Source organism: Chenopodium album, chromosome 3 (assembly GCF_948465745.1).
Source record: "Chenopodium album chromosome 3, dcCheAlbu1.1, whole genome shotgun sequence".
Classification (NCBI taxonomy): Eukaryota; Viridiplantae; Streptophyta; class Magnoliopsida; order Caryophyllales; family Amaranthaceae; genus Chenopodium; species Chenopodium album.
The window spans coordinates 12,372,180-12,392,106 of record NC_137836.1 but is presented as its reverse complement, the minus strand read 5'-3'; the positions used below and the strand labels follow the sequence as shown (position 1 = coordinate 12,392,106).

General features: G+C 31.8%; 1 protein-coding gene across 1 annotated transcript; it reads right to left on the bottom strand.

Moving 5' to 3' along the window:
• Nucleotides 1–293: 293 nt before the first annotated feature.
• On the bottom strand, nucleotides 294–3,090 carry LOC145611653 (UDP-glycosyltransferase 73C3-like). The gene is made up of 2 exons (XM_081667005.1): nucleotides 2,231–3,090; nucleotides 294–1,189 (listed from the first exon to the last, which is right to left on the bottom strand). Exons 1-2 carry the CDS (start codon nucleotides 3,014–3,016, stop codon nucleotides 506–508), a joined length of 1,470 nt encoding a protein of 489 aa, XP_081523131.1. The 5' UTR covers nucleotides 3,017–3,090; the 3' UTR covers nucleotides 294–505.
• Between the last annotated feature and the right edge of the window lie 16,837 nt (nucleotides 3,091–19,927).

Here is a 19,927-nt window from a genome sequence, read left to right as displayed (position 1 = left end):
CAATCAAAGTACTTGTATATTTTTTTACACCAGTTTTCTTAATACAATCTTATCTCATGCACTTATGAAAGAAGCCTCGACATGGTGCTTACTATTCACTTACACAATACAAAAGTATGTCCGAGTTAGTGAGCTATGATAGATTTTTTTGGGTATAGGAGATGAAGATATCTTTTGAACAAACTTTTTTTTCTTATACATTTCTCTCAATTATTTAGATCACACTCCCGCCATCATTTACTTTATGCATTACATCCTCATTAATATTCGCGCAAAAAGATGTTAATTTATTATTGTAGAGATTGAAGGATTAACATAGAATAATTATTCTTCAACAACCCACCCCAATTATGTGTTTTATATTATTTACGATTTTGAAAAATTTAATACCTCACAAATAATACTTCAAAGTTGCAAATAATATGAAACGGAGGGAATAACTAATTTCTTCATTCTTGGCTTATCTATCTTCAACTTAATCACTTAATCACTAACTCGTTACACATTACTGCCTAACATGTAAGATAAAAGAAGTAACGTTCAAAAATGAAGAACCACCCTTTTCTACTGCCTTTTTAGCTTTCTCCCCAAGTTCTTTTGCTCTTTTTCTTATATCTTGTCCTTTCTCCCCTTCATCCATAAGTTGGTTTATTGCATTTTTCACACCATCTCTCATTACATAAACCCCATCATTTTGCTCCTCTCCCCATTGCATGGTGACCTCAACCCCTATTCTAACCCCAATTTTAAGCACTTGAACAATTAACTTCTCATTATAAAATTGTTCAGCAAACATTGGCCAAGTAATCATAGGCACACCCGCACTTACCCCTTCTAATGTCGAGTTCCATCCACAATGTGTTAAAAACCCTCCAGTCGCAGGATGGGATAATATCAACACTTGAGGCGCCCACCCTTTGATTATTAGTCCCTTTCCTTTAACCCTATGTTCAAAGTTCTCATTCATTATCCACTTCACTATTTCTTCATTGTAATCAACATCTCTAATTATCCAAATGAATGGACAATTTGATGCTTCTAAGCCCTTGCCAAGCTCAATCAATTGCTTAGGCCGTAAATGACATAGGCTGCCAAAACAAACGTATATAACTGAATTTGATTTCATGGAGTCAAGCCATCTTAAGCAATAATGCTCGTCGACTGTGGCCGTTTTCCCATTGTTTTCATCCTGCATCAATAACACCAACTTTAATTTAATGGTATTTTCTTACATTTATAACCTAATTTTGGAGATATGCAATCTTTGAATTGAAATTTACAAAATGATGATTTTTTTTTTTTTTTTTTGTTGACTTGACCACACATGGTTGCACACATCATGTTACCAATCGAAATATTTTTTAATTGCAATGTAAGAAATTCCACACTTTGCATTAATTGCACATCTTATATTACTCCCTCCGTCCCCGAAAGAACGACCCTTTTTGGTTGATTTCGCGGCTATTAATAAAATTAAATAAAAGAAGTAAAAGTATATTGGAAAGATAAATTTACATGGGGTTTACAAAAAAGTAGAGAGAGATATTAATAAAAATATATGGAAAAACAAATTTTATTATGGGGAAGTTAATTTTATATAAATATTGTTGCAAATTGGTGGGTATTTTAATGCTAATAAGTCATCTTTTAGGGACTAAAATTAGGCCAAATGGGTCGTTATTTCGGGGAAGAAGGGAGTATTATTATGAGAAATTTGTAAAAAGGAGCTTTAAAGTAAAAAGTTGTGCAAATGACCTTTTAAGTTATATTTTGATTTTAAGGGGTACTTGGGTGAATTTTCTGGATGGTCAACGGCGGAGCTCTGGTATTAACTTTCACCTAAATTAACCCAATTTTTTTTTCCTTTTTAAACTCACGTGAGTAACACGTGAAAGTCAACACCAGAGTTTTGGTGTTGACCACTCGGAAAACTCACCCAAGTACCTTTAAAAAATACAATTTAAAAGGTCCTTTTTTCACAACTTTTCACTTAAAATGTCCCTTCACAAAAAGTTGACCACTTAAAAGGTCTTTTTTCACAAATTCATTTTGATAAATCTGTAAAAATTTTAAATTTTGAAATTTTATATATCTATATATAGATGAATCTATTTTAAGATCTCATATGATTATATTTTTCCAGACATATAAATCACAAAAATCACGTGTATGTGTGAATAATAAATAGTCAAATTCCAAACGTTGTGATTAAAAAAGAATAGGTTAGTACCATTTTGTTGCAAAGAGAAAGAGGGCCAACACAAAAGACATTCCTCATCACCGCCTTTTCATATGACTTCACATACTCAAACTCAAGCTCTTCAAATGTGTTCACCAACAACCCTTCCGCGGATGAACAAGCTTGCTTAAATTGATCGCGAAAGTCTTTCATGTCAACACCATCATCAATTTGTGGACTACACCTCCTCATCATCTTAGGCAATTGAGCATAAGTGAACTTTATTTTATCCGGGACATCCGGCACCAAAAACGGTTCATTATCATGTTTTATATTTTCATGCACATTATAAAGCATCATATTGTGAGAACACAAGAGAGTGAAGCAAGAAATACTTTGGTAAGCAAACCTAGGAACATTAAATTTATGTGCTACATCACTTGTCCAAGGAAGACTAGAAATTATACAACTAGGTTTTGGATTCATTTTTTCAAGGTAATTTTCAAGTGGTGCTTGTAATAAAGAACTTGCTACTAGAAACTTTGTTTGCAAATTAGGAGAAGGGAGACTATCAAGGTTCTCACATCCTTCCGGTAGTCCGGCCTTGTTGCACGGAAAAGGAAGTGGCACGAGTTGGATGCAAAGGCCGGAGCTTATGGCTCGATCGATGGTAGCTTGGTAACGAAGGGCGTTACGTGGTGTAGTGATTATGGTAACAATAAGGCCTCTTTGAGCTAAGAGCTTAGATAGGTCTATCATGGGAATTAGATGGCTTTGTGACATTAAAGGGATAACTATGACATGTGGTTCGATTTCGATTTTCGATGCCATGGACATACAAATTGGAGAGGGAGAGCTAAAGAAAGGGAAAGTGATTTTGCTAGAGCTCAGAAAATGGAGTATTGAGCTTAGAATTGGATGGCTAAGTGTAGTGTAAGGTGAGGTATATATATGTGTAGTATAAGTATGGGGAGTTGGAGACTCCTTATATGATTGGTAGTGTGCAAAATAAATAATGCTCACGTCCAAAGTTAAATTATGTAATTGCTCTTTTAGTTTGCTCTTGTCAAAAAAAAAAAATTATTTAATTACACATAATTAAGCATCACTAATTGGTTGTGCTTGCAGATATCGATCTTCTAGCAGTTTGGCATTACATGGTTGGAAAGGAGTGGTTTTCTTCAAATTTATTATTTAATAATTTTTATTTTTGTGGAAATATTATTTTACTATATTGATAAAAAAATTTTGGTTCCATCCACTATAATTATATGTGATAAAATATTTTTTGTCAAAGGTTGTGAATTGCAAATTAAACTTTATACTTTGTGACAGATTTTGACCGAATATATTTTAGGGATTATAATTTGAAACCCTCTAACCTCTCGCTCAAAAATAATCACTGTACCAACAATTTTTTTTTTTTTTTTTTTTTTTGTTTCTATTTGTCAACCAACATTTTAAAGTTAAATGAGGTTATTTAAGTTAAATAACTAATTAATCAAATAATTTACATGGGCCGGGACTCCGACTAACCCTTGTGGATGGTCCTCCTCTGTGTAAAGCTATAATAATTTTTATAAGTAATAAATATACAATTTGATTTAATTTCCTTTAAACATTCTCAAAGTATAAAACACTGCATATTATTGCTTGCACTTGTTTCTTAGCGAGCCTCTGTCAATCTAATTTTCACTTATTTTTCCTAAAACAATTGATAATAAATTTAAATAAGTTTATTTCAAGATATATATGTTTTACAATATATATTAGCTATGTTCTGTAAAAGAATAGATAAAAGTTCTAATTCACATCTTTAAAAAGTTTATAATATGTTGAGTTCAAGGAATGTGTACAAGATGTGCATATAGTATTCGGTGATCTTGTGTTAATGCATCAATATCTTTTGCGATCAATTTAGCGCGGGGAGAAAAGTAGCTTTAAATATAAGAAGACAAAACATATGTGGTGCTTTATAAATTATCTTAATCAACCACTAATTAAGTGAGTGATTAGGTTGGATCTATACACAACCCTATAACCCTACACTAGTATACTACCATGAGGCGTGATCTAGATAGGTTTAAGTAATAAGCTAGTAAAATAACTAGTTAAATCAAGGAATACAAAATAAAGATGCTTAATAATACTTCTTCTAATCCATATTACATGTAACATAGTACTTTGACATGTAAGTGATGTAACATAAAGAAGATATGTAAAGGTGTAAATGATCAAATTATATTGAAAAAAATATGTATATAATTTTAACATTGGCCTAGTAACGTATAATTTCCATCTTGATTATGCTTCAATCATTTTGATTATGCACGTCTTATATACATTTGATGTCAATCAATCAACTAGGGAAATCTTTGTATATATTGAGCTTGCTATTTTGCATGTCAAAGGTCTTGAGTTCAAATCTTTGCATGCTTTATTATTTTTACATTTTTTTTAATTAATAAGCAAGTTTAGGAGACCCTATTATGATATCCTTGGTTCAAATTCAAGAAAGCCTTGTAATACAATAGACATATATAAGACGTGCACAAGAATGTTTACTACAAACCTTTTATTACGATCTAGCTTATTGTATATAACATGATTCCAAAAAAATTTACATGTGCATGAGAAGTCTATGATTAATGTCATAATATACTTTCTTTTATTGTCCTTTGATTTGTTGAGGACAGTATAATAAATGAATTAGGTGGTGCCATTAGTAACAGCATAGGATTATTAGGCTTAGAGAAGAGACTTTTACCAATTGGTAGTAGTGAGGGGTCAAGATAGAAAAGGTGGTGAGTGTAAAGGAGTTCTATATCGACCAATGAAATTAGTCATTTTACACACCATTTTAGTGATACAATATAATTATTGATCCAAACATTATTATTCTTATATATATATGTATCGAATACTATGTATACATCTGTATGTCATTGTTATATTAAGAAAAAGTAATTTTGATCAATATAATTTTTAATTTTATTTTATTTTATTTTTATTTAGAGAGCCATCACAAAGACGAGTGATGAGAATCAATCACGGGATCACCTGGAACCGGGAGGGAGCTCTAACCACTTAAGCTAGCCCTCACTCTCAATTTGTTTCATGGGATATAAAGTTTTCTTTATTAATTGAAAATTTGATTTTTCAATGTCTTTGTTTAACATATGTTGGAACTTCAATTCATTCTTCTTACTTAACTAGGTATCATAACTTTCACATCTAAATTATATATGTTAATTAAATGTAAATAAAATAGTAATGTACAATATATAGAGAAGAAAAGATAAGATAACGATAGATACAACCGTACAAGGGAGGATAAAGGTATTGTATTATGAGGGATGGAGATTGAAAGAAATAAAATGTAAGGAGCGCTTTGTTCCCACTACGATATGGGTTGGAATTATAAATGAAAATTTGATGTTATAATGAAATTGGAACTTGATTTTTTATACCACGTGTTTGTTTCAATTTTAGAGTAGTATTATTTGTTCTATTCAATTCCTGGAAGAAGTGTTGGTATGAGCAAAACTCATCTCCTCCCTTCCCACAGCTCTATACTTCTAATCTCATACCTAAAAGGTTTGAGATGTTGGTTTAAGATTCTAAAAATCGCATGGGTTATATTAAACCATTATAAACCCATATTTTGTACCTATATCTAAAACAATTTTTTTTTTTTTTTTTAAACAAGGAAAAAAAAATACCAAGTAGATTATTCCGACTTCAAAAAAATTTCCTCTTGATTTATTAAATTTTATAATATTGATATTCTTCCCAGTTGTTAAGAAATATTAAGGTAATATTAAAATGTCCTAAAAGTACAATCATCAATTACATACTACTAAAAGCGAATCTAGGAGGACACTGGTCAATGTGTTATTAAAAAAATTCCCGCCAAAATTACTTTCTAAAAAAAATATTATTACATTAAAAAAAAAAGGATTGCATTTTGATTATAACTTTGATTTTATATAAAATCTAAAGTAAACTTTCTAAAATATCAACTTGCACATTATAACTGTCACATATTTAAATATTTTCTCTATCATGTTTTTATTGTTTTAATACGAACCGTATTTCATTTTTAATACGAATTGTATTTCATACGGTTTAATACTGATCAATCGATTTAGTTTTTTAATATCTAATTATATTTTCATTATAATTAGTCAATATCCGTGCATTGCACGGGATTTCACCTAGTTATATATAAATATAAAGAAATTATAAAGTTCCAAAAGTACCAAGTAATGGTTTCATGATACATGCTCCCATGCCTCCAACCAGCCCCTTAGTTCCCCCATCACAACAATCTTTAAGAGTGTTAAGACATTTTAAAAAGTCATTCTATGAAATAGTGCAAAGAAAATATTTTTATAAACATCATTATAATTAATCAGGTTTTTATAATAAGTTATTATAACTAATGTACGTACAAGGTATATGCTTTACAATTGCAAGGGACATAATTAGTATTTTTAGTGTAAATGAATTTGTCTTGTAGCTGCTTCTTAAGTAAGTTATTCCATTTAGGGTTAACAAACCCTACAATTAGGGGTATAGGGTACAGTCAAATGTCCATTGACATTGATGCATGTGTCCCTTTTTGGGAGCAGAGCATCTACTTAATTTTATGCCTTGATTCACAAAATATTTAATTAATTTTATGATTAATTAGTGGAGAACCCAACCCTAAAGCTATATGTATAGCTAATTAGCTTCATTAGTTATATTATGACATTGGATTTATTGATACACATCATTAGGTTTTTCTTTTTTAATGTTGGAATAATTATAGATGTGGTTTTAGTGGTGTCAGATTCAATATTGTTTCAGATCTCTAAAATCAAAGACCAATGATTTATATATGCTGTCTTTTAAGAGTATTAGTTTCTTGATGGAGTTGATTTAAAAGAAATAAGACTCTGCTTCGTTTAATGTATGTAAAGCGCTATTATGAAAATTAATTTAAACAATTTTTTAATATTTTTAATGGTTGAAAATATTTTCCTTTATAAAATAAGACAAGTCAGATTTTCCTCTTTCTTCCATAACTTTTTTTTACTTTCCTCTCATCTATCCTCAGATGTTCACCTTCTATTTTTAAGTTTTTTATAACTTTATTGTAACGAACAAAACAAAGGAACACTACTTTGTAATTGAGGTTTTATTATTTGAAAATAAGTTTTTTCATGAAAATTAAACTAAGGGTCTGTTCACATTTACTGAAATGAGCTGAACTGAACTGATTGGAGCTGAATTGAACTGAACTGAACTGAACTGATTGGAGCTGAGCTGAAATGATTATTTTATGAGAGAGGGAAATTAGGAGCTGAACTGAACTGAACTGAACTGCACTGATTGGAGTTGAACTGATTAGAGTTGAACTGAACTGAACTGAATTGAAATTAAGTAAATGTGAACAGGCCCTAAGTTTTCATAGAAAATGTTTTACATCAAATCAAACGGAACCTATAAGGCAAACTGAAAATTATTGTATATATTGTAGGTTATTACTATAATAATGTTGTAAGGACAAAATAGTACAAAGTTTATTTGATGGTTGAAAGGAAAGTAAAGGTTGCCAAAACCAACAAAGATGAGAAGGTATTGTGTCAGTCCGGACTGACGAAACACTGACAAAATGCAGATTTTTGATATCCTCAATTGGCGAGATGATATCCTGTATTGGGTGGATGGTATCCTTTATTGGCTGGATGATATCATCTACTAACTGGATGATACCCTTTATTGGCTATATGATATCCTTTGTTGGCTAGATGATATCCTTTGTTGGCTAGATGATAATTCTATTGGCTAGATAATATCCTCTACTAATTGGACGATATCCTTTATTGGCTGGATGATATTTCTACTAGCTGGATGATATCCTCTATTGGTTGGATGATATCTTTTATTGACTAATGGTATCCTTTATTGACTGAATGATATTTCTACTAGCTAGATGATATCATATAGCCAATAAAGGATATCCTCCGGCCAATAAAGGATATCATAGACACAATCATAAACGATATTATATAGCTAATACAGGATATCATCTATTGGCTATTATGATATCATGTAACCAATAAAAGATATCATCCAACCAATAAAAGATATCATAGACACAATCATAAACGATATCATATAGCTAATACAGGATATCATCCAACCATGATATCATATAACCAATAGAGAATACCATTTAGCCAATAAAGGATATCATAGTCACAATCATAAACGATATCATATAGCTAATAGAGGATATCATCCAACCATGATATCATATAAACAATAGAGGATATCATCCAGCCAATGGAGGATATGTATAACTTGTTTTAAGATATGTATAATTTGTTTGATAATATGTATAACAATGGTGGAACCTCCATTGAAGTTCTTGTACTAAGGTTATGGGCATAACATAACTTGCTCATTTCTCAACCAAAATACATGCATATGTTATCAAAATGCTCACAATCCAACATACAATCATATGTGACAATCAATTTCAACAATTATATATACATCACATAAGAAAGCCCCAATTCGATTTTTGGGCATTTTTTAAAAACTGCAAGAATCTCAAGCTTTCTCTCTCTTCTGCCATGGATGGCCTCGCTGCTCTCCTTCACCGTAACCACCACCAACTTGTAATCGGGTGAAAACTTGTTCTTCATCGCAAGAAGGTGACGGTGATTTGATACTTTCTTGAGTCTCGACTGACAAAATATTGGGTGCGGCCCGCACCCATACTTTGTGAACTAACAAATCGATCAAAATAAAGTTTAGTTACGTTTTGCTCGACTAGGTTTGAAAAGGTCCAATTTAAGTTTGACTTTGATCACTTTGGAACGACATCTATCGTATGCAAAAATATTCTACTTGATTGAACTTATATAAATATTACTTGAATTTGGTGCTTTTGGATCGAATTAATCTTGAAAACTCTTGCAAAAAAAAAAAAAAAAAAAAAAAAAAAAAAAAAAAAAAACTTGAAAACTAGTAAACTTGTAATGACTTGTTCTCCGTGCCGTGAGGAGGAGGCAAAATGTTTCTATTCTAGTCACCAATACTCTTAACATAAGACATTATTATTATGTGCTTAGAATTGATTAGATTTATGCTTAATTGACTACTTCATTTCATTAATAAAGTATTTCTTGGCCAAACAGAAAGAAGAATTCTATACATGTATAGAAAATGTTTGGCGTCTGCATCACATTATTGTACTCGCGGCAAAAGTTCAAAGGAAAACATCCAAGTTTAAAAAATGCTCAGGTAGCCGAATTCCTTTTCTACCAAGGAATCAGCTTTGTGATTGGTTGTCCCAAGATCCTTTGAGATTTTGCTACCCAACTTTTATTTCATGAAATTTATTTTGAATTTTGTCCAACTAATACAATTTTTTAAATGATACGGAAGATAACTCTAATTGTATCTTAAGGGTAGGTACAAATTAATCTCTGAGATACACAAAATTTGTTTAACACGTGACAATTTTATAAACAAAAACTTTTGCATGCCCCCGGTGTACAATAATTTTATTGTACATCGAACATTTTGCGAAAAGTGACCTTTTTTTTTTACAAAAGTGACCCTTTTTTCCCACAAAAGTAACCCCTTTTTTTCATAAAAATGACCCTTTTTTCACAAAAGTGACTTTTTTTTCCACAAAAAGTGACCATTTTTGTTCACAAAAGTGACCCTTTTTTCACAACAGAATTAAGCTACATATGCAAAACAGAGTATCAAAATCAACAAAAATAAACACAAAATTAACAATAGTCATAAAAAATAGTACAATCACTCAAACAGATTAAAAGTCGCTGTCGGAACCACTACTAGCGACGCCAATAGCGCTGAAACCATCGCCGATTCCACCATTTCACTTCAAAACTTCTCTCTCCACTCCTTGCTCAAAAAATTCATCCAAAAACTTCTACAATTGTGTAGAAGAGAAGGAATCTGAATTGAAGAATTGAGTGAAAATAAGATGAAAATGGAAGCATATGAAGAAGAGAAAGAAAGTAAAGTATGAACAAGAGAGAGAGAAAGTACCATATGAAGAAGAGAGAGAAATTAAAGTAGAATATGAGGAAGAGAGAGAAAAAAAATGTTTGTAACAAATTCTTTGCCAACTGGAAGCTCGTGTACTGTGAATGAATTTGGTGGAGTAACAAATTTATTTCTATTTGTTACCGCCGCGGCGCCGCGCCATACACAAATATAGTGTACACCGGGCTTTTAAAAAAGTTTGTGTTTTATAAATAAATTAACAACTTTTTTCAATAAAAGTGGGTCTCGCAGTGATGATAACAGGATAAAGTTGTTGATTAATTTACCAAATTACCACATGATAAATAAATTTTGTTCTACATTTTTTTAATTTTTTTTAGGGTAATGCTATACATAGCCCTTAGGGCTATATATAAGCATTGAATTTACTCTTGGAAAATGTATAAAGTTAGGAATTCATGACAAAAACACGCGCAAATCAGTGTAATTAGTGTGTTTTTGTCATGATTTTCTAAATTTAAACAATTTTCAAGAGTAAATTAAATGCTTATATGTAGCCCTTAGGGCTATGTATAGCATTTTCCTTTTTTTAAAGCGAATTAGGGGGGAAGTAAGAAGTCCCCCATCTCCAAGTACCATCACTTCTTTTTTCGATAAAAAAAATTAATACATATATAAGAAATCAAATGCCATATAAATTAAAGAGAATTGAATCTCACTAATATCCACTAACAATTTAATAAAATAAAAACATCATTTCAACACAATACAAGTTACCATCGTTGTTGTATATTGTACATGTCCATACCCCCTTTTACATCAATGTAAGTTATAGTCTTTCTCGGTGATGGAATCTAACGATATACTTCATCTATAAAGAATTTTTTTTATTTAATTCTTCTGATTGTTATCTAAACTAAGGGCTTATTCTCATTGACTGAACTCAGCTGAACTGAACTGAACTGAATTGAGCTGAACTGAACTGAACTGAACTGAGCTGAGCTGAACTGAACTGAAATGAATATTTTAGAAGAGAAGGAAATTAAATTAGGAGCTGAACTGAACTGAATTGAACTGAACTGAACTGAGCGGAACTGGACTGAGCTGAACTGAACTGAACTGAGCTGAACTGAACTGAACTGAGCTGAATTTCGACGTAAGAGAACGGGCCCTAAGGATTAATCTCTTTTCAATCTCACAAATACATGTAATAATAATACTCATAAATAAAGAAAAGGGTCAAATCTAAACCAAATATCTTACCTAATACAAGGCATATATAATTGCCTAGTACATACCTTCACTTGGTAAGGTCGAAAATGTGAATCCTATATATCTTGAATTTAGGGATTAGCTTTTACCAAATGAGCCAAGTATTACTTGATAAAGATAATGCCCAACAAATATAAGGCATAATGAGCTAAGATTTCAGGAAACAAGACAATGAATGAAATCAATCTATCAAATCTAATCACTTTCGGTCCAAATGATTTTTTCTTATAAAAACGCATGGATTTTTTTATATTTCGTATATAATTTGAAGGCCTTTTTTTTGTTTTTTTTTTTGTTTTGAAGGCTTTATTTTGTAGTGTTGCAATTTTAAAAAGTTGCACCTTTTAATACAAGTTTTAACTCTTCTTAGGTCACTATTAATTTTTTTTTTTTTTTTTTGGACAAGATCTAAGGACAATTGGAAAGTACATTTATCAACTTTTTTTTTTTGGTGGCATCCACACATTTGTAATAAAAATTTTGACAAACAATTTAGTATTGTGTTTGTAACAATACAACTTAGGCCTTGTTCATTTCATCTTATTTTTGCTGAACAAAAATTATGTTTATTAACTAAAATTATTTTTGCTGAACTTAAGTTTTTTTTTTTTAACTGAATTGAAATTAATTATACTGAACTAAAATTATTTTTGTTGAGCTGAAAATATTTTTACTAACTTTATGTTATGTTTATTCTTTAAAGTTACCGATTTTTACTGAATTAAATTATTTTTACTGAACTGAACTTATTCTTGCCGGATTGAACTTATTTTTTTTTTTTATTAAACTGAACTTATTTTTACTAAATTAAAATTATTTTTACTGAATATTTTTGTAGGGTGAAGTGAACAAGGCCTTACAAATTTGTTTAGTAAAATATATTAGAAATCGGTTATCTAACTTTTATAAGATCTCACATTAAAATATAATAAATTATTACACTACCGCACGATATAGCTAGTCTTTAGGGAAGAGTTTTTGTAATTGGACCTCATATTCTAATTAAGCTTATTGTTATTTGCATGGTAATTTATTTTAACTATTTACATAAAAGCGATTAATATGAAAGCTAACTTTTGGCGGTTTGGTGGTGGTTAAAATAAAATAAACGAAAAAACAAGTGGTTAAATTAAAATAGGGTGTTTTGAGGGGTGGTAAAACACATGTAATCCTAAATTTTATTTATGAAAATTACATTTAAAATGTACATGATAAGACGAATATAACGAAAAAACGGCATTTTCACTCCCGGTTTTGTGGTGGTTAAAATAAAATAAACGAAAATACGAGTGGTTAAATTAAAATAGGGTGTTTTGAGGGGTGGTAAAATACATGTAATCCTAAATTTATTTATAAAAATTACAAATTTAAAATGTACATGATAAGACGAATATAACATGATCCAAATTTTATATATATAAATAATACTTGTTCTCATAGTTTAATGTAAAAATGTCGTCAAAGTTTAATCAACTTAGTGCATCATATTAGACCATAAATTTCAAACTAGATCATACTAGCTAGTTCTCTTTATGTCAAGTGAAAAGAAAAAGTCCTAGGTGTACAACCATTGTCGCATGTACTCCCTTAAGATGTTTGCAGTTCTTCTTTGAGACCAACAAGAACCTTAAGTGTAGCTTCTCTACTTGCTCCACAAACACCAATTCAATAAGATCCACATATGCTATTACCTTAGTTTTTAAATTAGTGAAACATGTATTTTGACTTTTTTTGCACTGTTAATCTAATTCACTTTGACTAATGCTTTCATGCTCATCATTGCACTCGTTAAGTTTTTTTTTTTTTTTTTGTTCTTCCGGGAGTGAAAAGGCCGGGTGTCTGCTCATTCACCTATCTAATGGAGATTAATTACTATGCCTTTCTAGTTAAGCCCCTTAGAACATATAATCAAACACAACAAGATTGGATTAGGTGAGCTATAAGGCTAAGGCTTACAACTAAACTGGAAGACCTGGAGTCGTACCCTTGGCTTGAGGGTCAAAACAAACTATATATACTTGTCTGGTGTATGTGTGTCTTGAGCTTTTTACTTTTAATAAAAATCTCGTACTCCCCCTGAAAGATTCTTCATGTTAGAAAAATGTCTCTGATACCGGATCTGCTAAACTAAAGAATGTAACATCTAATATAATAAGGAATATAGGAATGCTAGCTGCAAGAGATGGATAAGGGGCTTTGAGGGATTCTTTCTTCACTATTCTTCTGTTCTCTCTAGATGCGGTTGGTGATATATGCTTTTCTTTTAAGAAGTGCTCCTATGGGAAAAAGATTAGGAGCGGCTACTCACACAGCAAGAGTGCCTTTTGGACCGGACAAAATCAAAATGGATGAAATGGGAAAGATCCAAGTAATTAGTCAATTTATTATAGGATTAGTATACGATCTAGTTCCATGTTTATATGTGAGACCTTAAAGGATCTGATTGTGGTTAGTAGCAAACCCAAATAGATGGCCCACATATTGTAGTTGGTTTTTAGCTAGGAATCATAACATATTCACATTAATTATGGAGTATCTACTAATTAATTCAAAGGTAAGATTGACATCTTGAATCCAAGGTAATACTAGCTATTACCAATTTGGCCAAATCTTTCTTGATGAAAACAAATGTTTAACTAATACATGACAAAAGCTTTTCTTAACTTTATAACAAATTGTTAGACTTAATTATTTTGATGATGACACAACCTAACTTACTTACAGACTAATAAGAGTTTGATTGTTTGAGTGTGTGATCAGTTGTAATGCCTAGGAGAATTGAGAATCTTGCGAATATTCCATGAGGAACAGGAAAGCTAGAAACAAAGCTATCCAAAAAGAAGAGTTTCTTTGCAGGAACTAATGCTTCAGAGTTGAAGACTTGAGAAGAAAAGATTCCCCTCAAGGAACAAAAGCTTCAGAATAGAAGCTTCACCAGAGAAGAGAAGTTCCCTCAAGGAACAGAAGCATCGGAGTAGAAGCTTCATCAGAGAACATGAAGACTTAATATATTTTTAAATTTTAAGATTTATGTAAATATAAGGATAAAGTTACACTCGAAATAGCTATGTGGAATTGGTCATATATGATAATATTGTGCATGCTTGTTTTTAGGAAAACACTTGTTTTTCAAGGTTTATCTTTTTAAGGATTTTATTTTAATATATTTTCGAATTATTTTTCTAACAAATAAAATCTGATTTTAAGATTTCCAAAACTTGCGGCCTACTCCCCATGATCTCTTCCATATCATGGTCTGGCACATTAAGGAGTTCATGTCCTTAATTTTGGAACATGTTTTTGTTAGTGGGTTGGAGTAGTGACGTAATGGAATTGTTGCACAAAAAAGTTTTTCCAAAGCATTTTGTACTCTATAAATAGATAGTTATTGATTTCAGATGGAAAAACTCACCCTAGCTCAAATAAGTTTTCATCAGCTTTTGCTTTCTTTAATCGAGTTAAGAGTCCAATTCCACACTAGTGAAATAGAGTGTTCTTATGTTCTTATATTAAAGTTAATCTTTTGAGTTGTATTTTGGGGAATTGGGAAGTTTGAGTGAACTTTCTGTTTGTGAGAAAGAGAAGTGAGAAAGAGAAGAGAGTTAGAGAAGAGAAAGAGAAAGAGAAGAGTAACAAGTTGGGTGACTTGTTCCTCGAGGCTTTGAGTTCGTTGAGGAACTTGAAGTTAGGGTCTTTAGTTTGTAATAGGTCCATTTGCCCGATTCCAGTGAAGATTCTTTTCCTAAAATCCCAAGTAGTCGTGGTTTTTCTCCTTGTTTAGGGCCAAAGAGTTTTTCATGTAAAATCTCTCTTGCACTTTCAGTTCTTTTAGCTTACTTAGTTTTATTTCCGCATAAAGTTTGACTAAGCTGGCATACTACAATTCAACCCCCCTTCTTGTAGTATTCATTGAAACAACACAAATCAATAAGCAATGAGCTAAGATATCAGAAAATAAGACAACGAATGAGATATATCAATTTTGATTAGCATTCAGTAGCCCAATTGCTCTTTTTCCTATAACAATTTGGAAAAATTGTCAATATTTACTTTTTTGTAGAAGAGAATTTGTGAATGTAGCTGCTGATTAGGCAGCCTCAAAATGGTTCAATGATCATTTATGATAATTTTAAAAATTCATGAATTTTCTGTATTTTTGAAAAGAAGTCTACTAAATAGATCCTTTGCAAACTTCTCTCTGTGGGATTGGGGGGGGGGGGGGGGGGAGCGGTCGCATTCCTTCTTAATGCAGCTAATGTGGTTCTTAATGTAGCTAATGTCGTTAATGTTGTTATTTTGCCCTTACCATTTCTGCCAGGAAATGGGACTAGAGCGTACCTTTCCTACCTCCTTCGATAAGGAAAGTATCCTTTTCTACGTAGTAATTTAGTTGGCAAAATCTTGTAAGTAATTAAGTCATATATCTGGTGCTTATAGATAAACATGTCAGTCAAAGTGTTCTACTTACTTATCCATTTTAAAATTACTAAAAATTACAACAGCTTAATAGAGTATGAAAGACTAGATATTCCCGACAGTTGGCTAATCGCTAATGCCGTGCTCGCAAAAAACCTCGGTACCAAAGATTAAAAAATGTGACAAACAGTTAGATTATTGTGTATGGCCCAATATCTAGATACCCAAAATCAAAGGCCCAATGGATTGGCCCAAAGAAAAACAATCAATGGTCCAATGGAAAATAATCAGATCATTATTATATGAGATCCGTTCCATATGCTTTATTTAGTTATTGGCCAAATGCATTGGCGTTGGCACTTTGCATTAGACTTGGCAAGTTAGCAACGTAGGACCAACTATGATATTGGCAGAGCCAAAGCGAAGAAAAAAGGAAAGGAGATACTATGCAAGTATTATTCATATCATGGAGTTAAAAAAAATAAAATTAAAATGAGTAGCAGGCTTCCTCCGTCTCTTGGTATTGGAAAATAGAGATTTATAGTTAAGTAATTTTTTGTGTCTTTGTGATTATGGAGTACTCGATAATTATGTTTTATAACCACATGAAAATAAGTTGTAGCTCATGATTAAGTAATCCCTTCAATTCTAGCTTGACGTTAGTGGTGTAGCCCTTACCTTAGATCTTAGTATTGTTGTAGTTCTCATCTTTAATCTATAATTACTTTGAAGGACCATGAAAGCTAGGATTAAATTACCTAGCTCAAGGGACTTTATTTGCTTGTTTTGTTTGATATGCTTGGTTGATCACCTTAGTCATGAAAATAAGTCTTTGGATAGAGACTAGGAAATCTAGCTAGCTCAGAAGAGTAGTTAGAGTACCATTGGATAAACGATTCCCTTCCATTGATCCCCCATTGCTAATGTCCTATTTTGATAGTTTGGTTTGTGAATAATTAAGTGATTGGTAGATACTTATTCCCAAGTTCCTTTCTTTTTATTGTTTACAATATACCACTAGTTTTTCCTTGTAACTCATAATTCAAATAGGGTGACTTGGCCTAGCTTATCATAAATCAATATTTGTCAGTGCTCCTCTCCTCTTTGTGGGGTCGACCCTTACTTATCTTTTCTAACCGTTAGAGACAGCCTATATTGTTAAATACGGGTTTGGGCCACACTCGTAAACCAAGAGATAGAGTCCACTTTACAAGTTGGGAGGTTTCATCTCAAAACCATATAACAATAAGAGGTTTAGCCCCTTAGTCTTATAAAGTGTTTTACTGTTTTAACTTTTAATTTATCAATATAGGACACTTACATGTATTATTTGGTAGGACTGTTAAGATAATTATGTAAATAATTAGCTTAGTCAAACTGTATAGTTTGTTTCCTAGTTTATAGGATATGTTTAATATTGTTTCCTTGATATTAGCCTAGGATTATGCCTAGATGATATGATGTATATTTGTATAAATATGGTGGAGCAATGAGGAAGCAATTCACGGAAAGTATTCTTTCATGGTATCAGTAGACTAGGGCGATTCTCTTCCGCTGCACCCTAGCTCTCGTTTCCGCCCTCTTTCTTCATCTTCTTCTTCTTCTCCTACACCGATGCGGATTGGGGGGGGGGGGGGTTGCCCCGATACAAGGCGTTCAACATCGGGATATTGTGTTTATTTAGGGGATAATTTGGTATCTTGGTCTTCCTAACGCCAAGCTACACTATCAAAGTCTAGTTGTGAAGCCGAGTATAGGGGTGTTGCAAATGTGGTATCCGAATGTTGTTGGCTTCGAAACTTGCTGCTTGAATTGCATTGTCCATTAAAGAAGGCAACTTTCGTATATTGTGACAATGTAAGCGCCATATATCTCTCGGGAAATCCGGTACACCATCAACGGACTAAACATATTGAAATGGATATCCTCTTTGTGCGAGAGAAGGTTGCGCGTGGTGATGTACGAGTGCTTCATGTTCCGTCTCGGCATCAAATAGCGGACATCTTTACTAAGGGACTTCCACGTATTTTATTTGAGGATTTTCGGGATAGTCTCAGCGTCCGTGTCCCTCCCGTTTCGACTACGGGGGTGTGTTAAGATAATTATGTAAATAATTAGCTTAGTCAAACTGTATAGTTTGTTTCCTAGTTTATAGGATATGTTTAATATTGTTTCCTTGATATTAGCCTAGGATTACGCCTAGATGATATGATGTATATTTGTATAAATATGGTGGAGCAATGAGGAAGCAATTCACGGAAAGTATTCTTTCAAGGACTTCAACATATATGTCATATAAGACTAAATTAGATTAAACTAGCAAGTTTCACACAAAATCATACTAATTTGATAAAATTGGACTGATCGATTGGTCTATGTGTAAGGAATAAAAAAAATATCTCCACACACAACAAGATCAAGTGGAAGAAGTAACTGCTCATAACGGTCTTGATATTTTGTAAGGTACTAAAAGTAAGAAGCATGAAAAATATCTTCCTAGAGTTAGGCTCAACGACAAGAAAGCACAAAGAATGGATGTAGGGAACAACGAACACAAGCACAAAGAAAAGGCAAAAATTGGTCAAATTCCTCCATTACCTAAGACTAATTAAGGCAATCATAACACTTTTGTCAAAAGGGGAGTGTTTGCTGCGCTCGACCACGTGTTTTCTGGGATCAAATGCCCACTCTTATTTCTTTGCCATGTTAATGTTTATCCCACATTCCTGCCACTTGATGTTTTGGGTCCTGTATTATCTATAATCTACGTTATATACTTCCTACGTCTCGAAATAATCTACATGAGTTAGGTTAGTTAAAGGTGTTAAGAAAATTAATAGGGTTAGAGATTGTTAGAGATATAAGATATTGGAAAATATATTAGTGGTATATTTTTCACATTGATCTTATTAGGAAAATAATATAACTAATAATCCAACAATACAAAGGCCACTCTATTATATTTCCTCTATAATTTTTCTAATTATCTCTAAAATGTCAATTTAGATCATTTTTTAGGTTCAAATTAGATTTAGTTGGATCAGATCATTTTAAATTTGAGTCATGTTATACTATTGTGTATTTGTATACCAATTTCTAGACCTAGTTACTTTGAAATAGCTCAGATTATATCAAGTCAAGTGCATTATCTATGCTATTTCTAGCTAAGATAGGGTAAGAATGTAATAGTAATCTATGGATAAAGTGAACTATAAACCATTCCCAACATAAATATCTCCCAATTATTTTGTGTGTGGTAATGCTTATTATATCTTTTTGTTCAATAATCTTTGTCCACTACATGTTTGCATTGGATAATGGAAGTTTCATTGACAATTAACAACTAAAAATCCAAAAGGTAAATCAATATAGGATCTCATGAAGATATCAAAATATCATGATCATTTACAACAATACCGGTTTAGTTTGAAAGAAGTTGGATTAACTAATTAAGTTCAAAACCTATGATTATAATTGTGTTTTGGTCTAAATCAATTACTATTAGATACTTGTACTCTCATGTCTTGTATAATCATTTATATAGTAGCTAGGTAGACCTAAACATAATATTATTTAATCGAATCATTGTCAGCCTCATTCAAAATCATGCTATTTACTAATCAAATGAAAACAAGAAAGTTACTCATCAAACCAAATTAACCCAACCTAATCTGAAGAAATCATGACCTGAATTCAGCCATATTTGGGATGGAACTAGCTAGCAAGTTGGTTTAAGTACGTACCTAATTCCCAACATAATTAAATATAAATGGTCCTACAAATACTTGAATTAAACATGAAAATAACCTAATAAAAACACGAATGAAAATTACCCGTGAATGAATTAACAAAAGAATATTTCATACTTTCTATGTTTCTAGCTAAAAGTTCAATTCAACTCTACTTCTTCCCCCTCTAGTGGTTTCAAAAAGTTTGACTCACTTTTTTTTTTTTTTTTGAAAATTCCATTTTACTGTCCTACCCTTCTTAGTTCTTACACCATTGCATACTATATTATAT

Bases quoted from the DNA above. Each gene is read 5' to 3' on its own strand.
- LOC145611653 (XM_081667005.1), bottom strand. From the start codon at position 3,016: ATGTCCATGGCATCGAAAATCGAAATCGAACCACATGTCATAGTTATC. The intron at 1,190-2,230 runs GTACTAACCTAT...TTATTGATGCAG, and splicing joins TTTCTCTTTGCAACAAAATG to GATGAAAACAATGGGAAAAC.